The sequence below is a fragment of the Teleopsis dalmanni genome, chromosome 2 (assembly GCF_002237135.1).
Source record: "Teleopsis dalmanni isolate 2A chromosome 2, ASM223713v2, whole genome shotgun sequence".
NCBI lineage: Eukaryota > Metazoa > Arthropoda > Insecta > Diptera > Diopsidae > Teleopsis > Teleopsis dalmanni.
In genome coordinates, this window is record NC_051847.1 from 139,358,800 (window position 1) to 139,370,092 (window position 11,293).

The window sequence follows — 11,293 nt, forward strand, 5'->3', positions numbered from 1 at the left end:
TTTTTTTAAATGAGTACATTACCTCACGGAGTCTAGATTGTAGACTCCAGAAGTATTTATTTATTTAAAATATATTTCTTTTTGAACTTCACTTTATTGGTAATTTTGCTATTATGGATAACAAATATTTATTTATTAAACAATCGTTTTATAATTGTCGAAATTTAGCTCGCATTTGGAATAGTGATTTTAAATTCAGAAGTTTCACTTTTCCAAGCAAAGTAAAAAGAATTCTGAACTGTGATTATTGGTAAAAATATGATAAATGTTGCTTTTTCTTTTTGTCAGTTGAACCCCAGGAGATAATACAAATCGCTATCAGAAATTGTATAAATCCTATAAATATAAAAAAAACTATTACAATTATAATGTAAAGCCGTTGTAAACTATTGCTGCATTCACATAACATATATCACAACATTTAAATAATGAAACTAATTACAATTAAAATTAATTTGGTGATATTTAACATCATATACACTCCAAGTAGTTTAGTTTTTAAATAATATTCGTTAAAAATTTGGTCCTTTTATAAGTATAGTTTCATCATATATATGATGGCGGATCTAAAGATTGAAACTATCAATCTAAGTATACTCTTTAGGTCCGCCATCATATATATGATGAAACTACCATATACTTATAAAAGGACCTAATAACTTTTTAAATTATATAAAATATGTTTATTTAAATTATGAATTATATATATAACATAATTATTACATATTTATATTGTATAATAAAGTATGATGGTTTTAAAAATTATTTTAAAAATCCTAATGAAGGTCATTTCTTTATGGATAGTTTAAAAATTGGTATACTGTTTATTTCATAATAAAGAACAGATCTCATTGTATTGTCTGTATACTAAATAGTAGTATTTTAATAAATTAAATCTGTATGATGAATTAATATTCAGCTGCTTTATGTATTTTAGTTAAAAGTAAAAGTAAGAGTGAGATGTAACATGAGATCGGGAATTGAAGATTGGTATAAATGTATTGTAACAAATAATATATTCACTGTAACATAAATTACAAATAATAAAAGATTAATATTTGATGTGTCTTATAAACATAATATTATTCTATTTTTGTATTGTGTTGCACCATAACTACACGAATATATTATTATTAATATTACACGAATATATTATTATAACATTCGTGAACTTAAATATTGTTTTTCATTACCGTTCGGTAGATATTGATTTGAAACTTTGATAATACACAAACAAAAATGTATAAAAGAATACTTGTCTGCATATTTTTTCTTTGTGCTCAAAACTTCAGCTTCTGGATCTTTGACACTGTCACGGCCTAATAACTATATTATGGTTACAAAGCCATCCCCTCAGTGTATTGTTCAATCACAATACCTGGTGCTTTTAGTAATACAATAGTTGTTACATACGATTAGCTACATTTTTGATTTCATAGCATGCCTTGCTGCTACAAGCACCCTACGCCAAATTCTCAGCTTTGGTAATTCCGGTAATCGTGTAAAAATAAGATCATCAGATATGTTAAGACATTTCAAGTTTCTATAATCATAACAGTGAGTTGATAACCATTTCACTTCCCTAGTTAATTCGTTGTTTGGATTACTATCATAAGCAAACATTGTCCACATTGAAATCATACGTTTTATGGTTTTGAATTCTAAGCTTTCTTCTTCCAGTTTCCATGCTTTCTCACTATAGAACAAATAAGAGCGATCATCCGTATGAGCCACTCCCCTCATAGCGTGACCTAAATATTTAATACGTTGTAGATTAAAATCCGGCGAATCAAAATCAAACCGGTATAAAAAAGTGGGTGTGCGAAGCTTAGAGCGTTCTTCAACTGTCTTGTAAGTACCGTTTAAAAAAAACTTAAATGATAGTAACTGAAAAATAAAGAAGTTAAGAAAAATATGTGTGTTAATTTCAGCTTCATTTAGTAACTTACTTCGCAGTATCTTAAAATGTTACTTAATGATATCTCCTCTCTGCCGAAATGCATTTTTTTGATGCCAGCAGCAATTTGTCGCTGTGTTTTCAAATCAAAACATTGTCGTACCTCCTCAGGCAATAAATATTCTGGATGTACATGTAGCTCGGATAGAACATCTGCTGGTACATAACGGTAGTAAAGCAGCCCTTCAAACGATGTATTGCCTATTATTATTGGTATTCGATTACCCCAAGCTCCGCTCAGCATATCCCGTGGATGTTTTGATATGATGCATCCAGCCCTATGATATGGTTCTATTACTGGACCGAAAGAAAACATTTTGCCAGCCAAATACTCTTCTTGTGTTAATAAGTTATGACGCACCAAATCATAAGCATCGAGATTTCTAAGATAATCTAAGACGTTCTTATCGTTATTCTCGCCAGTAAAGCCATTCAATTGAGCTAAACGAAACGGTGCATTTTCAACGGTATTTATTGCCCATGGTGCTAATGCAGTACCAGACTGCAATATTGCTTTTCGGAAACGACATTTTGCTGCGGGTGCCATCATCAAAAAGTGTATCGATGCCGCACCAGCACTTTCGCCGAACAATGTAATATTGTATGGATTGCCACTGAATTTGCTAATATTGTGTCGAACCCATTCTAAAGCCATTAATTGATCTCTTAAGCCAGCATTTCCCGGTATATCCAGTTCGGGGTCTTTCAAACTCAAAAATCCTATAATATTATAAATATTATTATTTATCTGCTACACATACCTTGTATAAATGTATTTAATTCTTTTTGTTAATAAGATTCTATTAATAATCATAAGAAAGCGATTTTGTGTGCTACTAACTACTAGGGGAATTACAAAATGTTTAACAAGTAATTGGGCTCTAATAATCATAAGAAGAATCGGTAAAAGTACATGATACCAATTAATGCGAAATTAAAAAAATAATTAAAAATAATTCATTAACTTAATACAAGTACAAAAATTAATGCTTAAATAAGGATATTACTAATTTAATAAACAATTAATTACACTTACCAAGTGCACCCACACGATAGTTAATAGTTACGAGTACTACCTTCTCCATCATAAAGTAATCAGGCCCAAAGTTTTGTCGACTTGAAGAACCACTGTCAAATCCTCCACCATGAATGAAAAGCATAACAGGAACTAAGTCATTTGACCCAATCTAAAAGTTATATATTGTATATCAAGATATAAATGCTATGGCACTTACGGCTGTTTTACATAAAGGCCCTAATGTTGTAATGTGAAAAATTCGAATTATTAAAGCGGCTGGACTTGTATAGGGAGCTATTGTCACGTTTACTATTTTATTGGTTTTTAACGCAAGTTAAAAAAATGAAACCGAAAGAAAGAGTGAAATTTGAATTACAATTTGGTGGTCATTTATGTAGCGAGGCGCCGAAAGCCTTTGAATAACACTGATCAAGTCAGTGTTAAGCAGTAATATATGTTAAAATGTATGCCTTTGAGGAGCACATGTATATGCGTTTCTGTGTGTATATCTACCATATCTGAGTGACAGAGAAAATATTACATATTAAATGGTCTATATTTCATTTGATATAAGGCTCTTTGTATAAGATGCCTTTTGGTCCCAACCAAAAAGGGTGTAAAATTACTATAACTAGTCATCACATGACTGTCTATATAATATCACTTCTATGACAGACAAATCTCCATGGGCGTACCTAGAGGCGAAAGTAGTGGGCGGGGATAGTTGCGCTGGTATTCTGATATAAAATTTTTTTATACTTTATGCAACCAAAACGCGGAAAAACTATCATTTAAGAAATATATGTCTGTCAAATATATATATGTAAATTAGTAAAAAAATTCGAATTTTTCACATTTCTTACAAGTATTATTTAATTTTGTTTCAAAACAATAATATAATATTGAAGGTTACTTTGAAGGCGCCATCCCCCTGAAACTATCTGTATAGGTATGCTCATTCAGATCACCCGACACGGATAGAAAAGACTGCTAGGAAATTGGTAATGAAAAAAGAGCGATATGTGGCTGTATAATAAATAAATAAATTTTGTCAGTGAATATTGTGTGACCAAATAAAATCCCTGATATATTTAGCAGTTTTTTTGCCGACAATCTGAAAAATGTTTTGTATTGTTGCATAGAAAAGGCGTTTAAAAACTCACGTCTGAGTAGCATTTTTGTTTTAAATACTAATACATTTATTTATTGTATGTTCTCTTCCAATGAGACTAACAATGATTTTTAAAATCTTATCACTAATTACATAATATTACAATTTTAACTATACATTGTATTATATAAAATAAAACAAGTAAACCTTATATCACGGACTTCAGTTAAATGAATGGGTAAAATTCCATTAAAGTGAATTTTAGGAGCTTTTTAGGCTTTTTTAGGCGGGAAGCAATGGATAGAAGTGTGAGATTCCTTGCTAAGGGGTTAACATATTTTGGGAACCCTTTATTGTATTTTTTCTTATTTCTTATACTGTCAAATTCAGCTTTAACTAAGGGAATTTGTAGATCTCGGTGAATGCTTTCATTCCTAATATACCATAAGGCATCAGTGCTTGTTGTCAGTATTTTTGACAGAATTCTTTGGATAATTTCAATATTTGAAGCACTAGCATTACTAAATAGCAGGATATCATAAGTCTATATTGCTTTTATGAAGTTGTTATACAAGAGTACTTTATATCCTAGGCACAGGGAGAATCTGTTTTCAATGAGCCAGTATAACTTTTTGGCTTCAATATACTTGCTTCATATTAGTTGTCTGTCTAGGTGAATACTTAAGTACGTCATATTATCTGCTTGTGGTATGGGAATGTTATTTAGTAAAATATGAATAGAATTTAAATATGTATATTCGCAATAGAAATATTAAGAAAAAAATATTAAGGAGTGCTACACACTTACGTATTACGTATAATAAAATATTATCATATATTTAGCATAGAATATTCATTCATTAACTATTGATGTATTTTGAATAATACATTGTTTGGTGGTATTTTTTTAAATTAATGGTATATTTGAACTAAAGTCTTATTAAAATAAATAAAATTTGAATGTTACTGTTATTGACAACCGGCAAGGAGCCATAGACAACGATTCATTTCCACATGTTTGAGTTTACATGGACTCCTTTATTGTGCAATATAGCATTGGTAGCCTGCTTTTTGTATTTTTATTTGAAATATTTATTCATCGTAAATGTGGACAATAACTTCAACTGTAGAAGCAATCATCGATTGTGCGAATATCTAGGTAGAGCTTAAATACCATGAACTAAATATGATTTACTTCTAAAACCTACATTTACTATATATGTATATGTACATATGTAAGAACATCTAACTTACATTGTGACCGAAAAGCTTTCGGAAATTCTCATTTAAAATTCGCGCGCTGTATATTTTTCGATATTTTAAGTTTATGTAGTTTGGCAGCACTGTCCTTAATTACTATGCCAAAAATGAGCGCGATCTGTCAGACAGTTCGTTTACGGCAGCTGTTGAAACCAGTTCACCTCAGTAGTGCGTTGCGAAAAAAACAATGGAAAAAAATATTGAACAAAGAGTTTGCATCAAATTTTGTTTTTCGAACGAAATTTCGTGTGCAGAATCGTTGCGAATGCTACAAAAGGCTTATGGGGAATCAGTTTTATCGAAAACTCAAGTTTATGAGTGGTACAAAGCCTTTCAGGACTGTCGTACGACCGTCGAAGACATGCCGCGTTCTGGACGACCTTCGACCTCTACCACCGACGAAAACATTGAAAAGGCAAAGGAAATCGTGTTCAAAAATCCTCATGTGAGTGTTAGAGAGATAGCACGAGAGCTAGGCATCGGTCGTGAGATGGCTCGTTTGATTTTGGTGGACAATTTGTGTATGCGACGTGTCAACGCCCGGCTTGTTCCGATTCACCTCAATTTGTTCAACATTATCAACGATTTTAAGGCCAAACATTCAATAAATACCATCGAACAGCCACCGTATTCACCTGATCTTGCACCGTGTGACTTTTTCCTGTTTCCCAACCTCAAATTACCACTCAGAGGAACGCGTTTTGAATCCATAGAAGACGTAAAACAGAATTCGCAGAGGGAACTCAAAGCCATATCGGAAAGCGCCTATAAAAAATGTTTTGATGATTGGAAGAAACGTTGGCATTTGTGTATCGCTTCTAATGGAGCATATTTTGAAGGAGATAAAATAAATATTGATGAAGATTAAGAATTTTGCGTTTTATTTATTTATTTCCGGAAACTTTTCGGTCACAATGTATATAAATATGGCCATAAATGTAGATACATATGCTGAACTTTTAGTGGGACTATTTAGGTTTCTTTGCTTTCTAGTGCCCCTAAAACCGTAATAGAGCAAATAAGACAGTAATAGGAAAGGAAACCATCATGTAAGATAGTATATATTATTAATTTTAGTTAAAATGTAGGAGGTCAAAAACCTATTTTATAAAAACTGTAATAGAATAAAACTTAAAAATGTCTTGTAAAATTTCTATAATTGACCTCTATAGTAATATACTCATATTTTTTTTCTCCAAAAAGGCATCAAATAAATTCAGAATTAAGTTTTGTCTTTGATCAGTACTAGATCAAATCAAAATCATAAGGGCAAACGATATCTGGTAGGCAAAAACCTAAAAAAAATATTGAGATGTAAACTTCACAATTCTTACTTTTTAATTTTATTACAACTAATAATAAAATAAAACAGTTTTGATATTTAGAAATTTTTATAATTGACGGTATATTTTTTTTCTTACTCTGCACTATGGTTGTATTAAAAACTGACCACAAACAAAATAGGCCAAGGAGTAACTACTTCAATTTATAGTAGTTTCATACGAGAAACCGATTTGTTGCTTTTAAAATATTTGATATAAACTATTTAATAATATTATATCACAAAATGCGTCTTTAATTTCTTCTGAACAGTGTTGTTTTTCTTTAAAAACGATCTCTGATTCTTAACAATCAAAAATAGTTATTAATAATCAAAAATTTACTTCAGATGCTCATAATTGACTTTTAGTCTAGTTCAAGTATATAATAATTAAGTAAAATATAATTAACTTACTGCTTTTGTGTAGATATTTAAAAACAGGCAATCTTCATTTCCGACGATTGTGTTCATCTTTTTATTCTGTTGTACCGATTTCTCTGCTTTACGGGTGCAGTCCTTCACACAGCTCCAATGCAGTGGAGGCAATGGATCTTTAAATCTTAACTCGCCTATTGGTGGGCGGGCGTACGGAATACCTTCGAAGCTATAAAAATAATCATTATATATAGAATATTGTTGTAGTCCTTGTATTGGTCCATAATTAGTATAAACAATTATTTCTGGGGATGGTCTATAATAGTGTGTCATCGATTACAACAAATTTGAGGATATAAAAGGTATAACTGTTTCATTTTATACTTACAATTTACTCATGTTTTTTGAATTTTAATGAAATAGGAAATCAGACAAAATTCTGGGCCTAAAAGTTTTTGCTTGTGAATTAATCTAAAATTTATTTACTATTGCAACTATGTGGAATTTTACAATTTTTAAATATTTATATTTAAAATTTTTTATATAAACGTTTAATTTGAATATCAAGGCTAAGTTGATAACAATAAAAATAAATATTAGTATTACTATATTAGTATTACTAAAAGCTGGTCCAATGGGATGAACTATTTTTTTGCATTTACATGTATAATAGATTCCTTTTCCAAAATTTTGATATGGTACAAATGAAACACCGAATGGTTTTTTATTTAAAATGTAATTAATTTTTTTACTAAAAATTAAAATTCACTTTCATGGTCTTCTTAAACCATAAACTAAAAGAAATCATAATATATTAAAAAGCAGACACATCAAATTAATAAATATTTTAAAGAAGTCATCTTTTTATTTGATTTTAAGGATGAAAAGAACAAAAAAAAATTAAAACTTTGAAACCATAATATATTAAAAAGCAGACACATCAAATTAATAATTATTTTAAAGAACTCATCTATTTATCTGATTTTAAGGATGAAAAGACCAAAAAAAAATTAAAACTTTAATACAGACGAACATGGGATTTTGGAACAAGTGTATTTTAAAAGTGGGGTTTGATTACCGTGTAATATGTTAGTAAATCATTTTAAGGATTTTATAATTTAATTTAAATTTAAAAATGAGTTTTTTATATTAAATTAATTTTACTATTTCATTAAAAAATTATTGTGTATAATCTCTTTTTCCTACATGATTTCTTTAAAATAATGATTCTTTTGTATAAAAACTGTTCCAGACATCAATTTTTGGTTGCTCAGGGAAGTCTATAAAATCCAATTCCTTATTAATGTTCAAACATTTTGGTGTTTTGTTATCACTAGTAACTGTTTGCCGAATATTGGGGTTTATCTCATTACAATTGGGATTGGAAGTTTTGGCAAATGTAGTCCACATACCAATCATGCGTTGAATAGTTTTAAACTCTTCAGAATCCTTAGAAAGTTTTGAAGCTACCGCATGGAAAAATAAATAAGAGAGGTCATCACAATGGCAAACACCTCGCACACCTTTATCAGAAATTAGACTGCGGAAATTATTGAAATGCTCCCAGTCAAAATCGAAACGATAAAAGTAAGTCGGAACATGTGGACCATATGTAAGTCGGGCATGACAGTGCGTATAAATCCGTGGAAAAAGTTTTTGTAGCCTAGTAACTGTAGAAAATTATGCACAACTTGAGAAAACTAAATTACTTTTAAAATAAAACTTATCTTACGTTTAAAAATTTCATTAATAATTATCTATATTAGGTGTCCTGTTGCCAAAATAAGCTTGCTTTAGTCTAGAACCCATTTCCTTGAGTTCCTCATAATTATGTTTTTATGTATTTAACTTCAGTAGGTAAAACATGTACAAAATCAGTCAATTTATTGATTGTGTCAGGGTTTTTTTTTGATATGTTGATACAAAAGAAGTCCTTCAAAAGAAGTTACGCATACAATAATCGGTATGTCATTAGACTAGGCATCTTTCAACACTTCCTTCGACGGCTTTGGTATAATGCAGTCAGTTGCAAAATAAGGCTCAACTACAGGCACAAATCCAAATAGTTGTTGTTTTAACATCTTTTCATGTGCTGTAAAAAGATTATTACTGCATTTAGGAATTCTCTGAGGTTTTAATTTTGACAAATAACGAAAGACATCAATATTTTTGCCCTTGTAACCTAAAGCGCATGCTAAACGATAGCCCAAATCATAGATTGGTGTGCACGCCCATGGACATAAAGCACTTCCCGACTGTAAAATGGCTTTGTGGAATAAACCTTTAGTTCTCTCAGTTAACATTAGAGCGTGCGTTGAACCGGCACCTGCACTTTCGCCCATAAGCGTTATATTGTTTGGATCTTCATTAAAATTTGAACGTTTTCGCATAAACGTTCAAATATAGACAGTCTAAGGTTAGGTACCTTAGACTGTCTCTACAACTCTCAAGAAAGCATCTTTTTGTAATTGTGAACTCTTCGATTGTATGCAGTCAAGTACACCTTCCCATGGCTCTGCAGGTTGTGGTGCACGAAATTGTAGCTCGTCTAATGGGGCTTTCCGTATGGTATGCCTTCGAAAGCGACATATTCCTATTCATCATATACAGTTTTCCGAACGATTCCTTTTACTTTACCATAAGTTGTATTTACTATTTTAGTAATATTGGTACGTAGACGGTATTGCAATATCATATACTTTATTAATCTATAATTGCAACGGTATGGAGTTTTTATATGCATATATGCAATTTAATTTGTTATTTTAATATAACTAATAATTTGCATATGCACACAGCTCGTGAATATATAAAATGATTCTGATATATTCTGTAAGAAGTATTCTCATCGAAATGTGTGTTTCAACCACTTTCATACAAATTAAGTGTGTATTGAAATAATAATACTGGATTCACACAAGTGTTTTGTTCCCAATTTTGGTTGTCAAAAATGTTTGATATTTAAAAGCAAAAATAACGATTCACACGACAAATCATTGTAATTTAAATATCAGATTTATCATATGGAAAAATTTCAGATGATTCAAATTTTAAAAATGTCAAATGTAGCAAATATTTTGATTAAAGTGCAACGAATAAATAATTTAAATAAAAATATTTCATGTTTTAATACCGAAAATGTTAAAAAAAAGAATACAACACTTAAAAAAAACTTGCAGAAAAATGTAAAAAGGGTTGTATGATGGATTTGAAAAATCAGGTTTTCCTCAATGCACTGGTTCCATCTTTTAACAATTTTACATTTAAATTCTTAAGACGGTGGAATTCTATCGTTTTATTGTCACTTGTGGACCAATGAAATAGAATATTTTTATTTTCCTGGAATTGTTTAATAAACGCAAAATATGCAGATGTCATTTCAGTTATATAAACATGAAAGCGCAAGTCGATGCAATGATTCTAAAATTTACAAAGAATCTTTATTTAAATCATATATAATATCATGTCCCCTTGTGAATGACATGAGCAAGGACATTTGCGATACTTTAGTACCCCTATTCATCATTGGAGATTCATCGTTCAGATTCTCGGAACATGTTCCGAAGTCTTATCCATATTACAATAATCAATGTAAAACTCAACTCGCTTTCAATTATAACTGAGGTAACACTAGAAGAGTTGTGAAAAATGCATTTGGAAAATATTTTATTAAATAGTTTTAATATAAATATATTAAATGATTATCAAAACTGTTTTGCACAATTTTTTAAAAGAAAATAACGATTTTATTATTTCTATTAAGTATTTTTATATATTATTAATTATTTATTTCTCTTTTTACAATTTCCAAACTTCAATAATGAGCTGTTCGATGGCTTTGTGTATTTACATTACACAGAATTTACTTATACGTATATATTTAATTGAGGTACTCGTGATTAGTGGAAATATTCCTATTGACCTGCAGGCTCAAGAGCGAAAAACATGTTGGCAGGCAAAAGAAATGGGAAACAACAACACCGACAACCAGTTGGTAAGACGCAGAACCATTGCAGTATGGCAGCAACGCTGGGACTCAGATAACCGTGGACGATGACCGCAAGGCTTATCCCAGATCTAAAAAACTGGCTAGCAAGAGACTTTGGCGAGGTTAACTACTGCTTCACTCAGTTTCCGTCGGGACATGGATACTTTAACAGCTACCTCTACCGCATGCGCAAAGTAGAGTCACCAAATTGCATATATTGCGGAGCGGATTCTTTGAGTGCAATAAGTGGTTGCCCGAACGAG

At 30.6% G+C, this 11,293-nt stretch overlaps 1 protein-coding gene and 1 pseudogene across 1 annotated transcript; both read right to left on the bottom strand.

The window, feature by feature from the left end:
• Positions 1 to 72: 72 nt before the first annotated feature.
• LOC119683880 (esterase B1-like) lies at positions 73 to 7,541 on the bottom strand. Its single transcript, XM_038097754.1, has 6 exons — positions 7,431 to 7,541; positions 7,082 to 7,358; positions 2,994 to 3,144; positions 1,950 to 2,677; positions 1,194 to 1,887; positions 73 to 336 (listed from the first exon to the last, which is right to left on the bottom strand). The coding sequence occupies exons 1-5, from the start codon at positions 7,439 to 7,441 to the stop codon at positions 1,420 to 1,422; spliced, it is 1,635 nt and encodes a 544-aa protein (XP_037953682.1). The 5' UTR covers positions 7,442 to 7,541; the 3' UTR covers positions 73 to 336; positions 1,194 to 1,419.
• Positions 7,542 to 8,257: 716 nt separating this feature from the next.
• LOC119675834 lies at positions 8,258 to 9,737 on the bottom strand (annotated as a pseudogene).
• Between the last annotated feature and the right edge of the window lie 1,556 nt (positions 9,738 to 11,293).

Coding starts and splice junctions, on each gene's coding strand:
- LOC119683880 (XM_038097754.1), bottom strand. Junction 3,145..7,081: donor TAAATATCTACACAAAAGCA/GTAAGTTAATTA, acceptor TATAACTTTTAG/ATTGGGTCAAATGACTTAGT. Junction 1,888..1,949: donor ACATTTTAAGATACTGCGAA/GTAAGTTACTAA, acceptor TTTATTTTTCAG/TTACTATCATTTAAGTTTTT.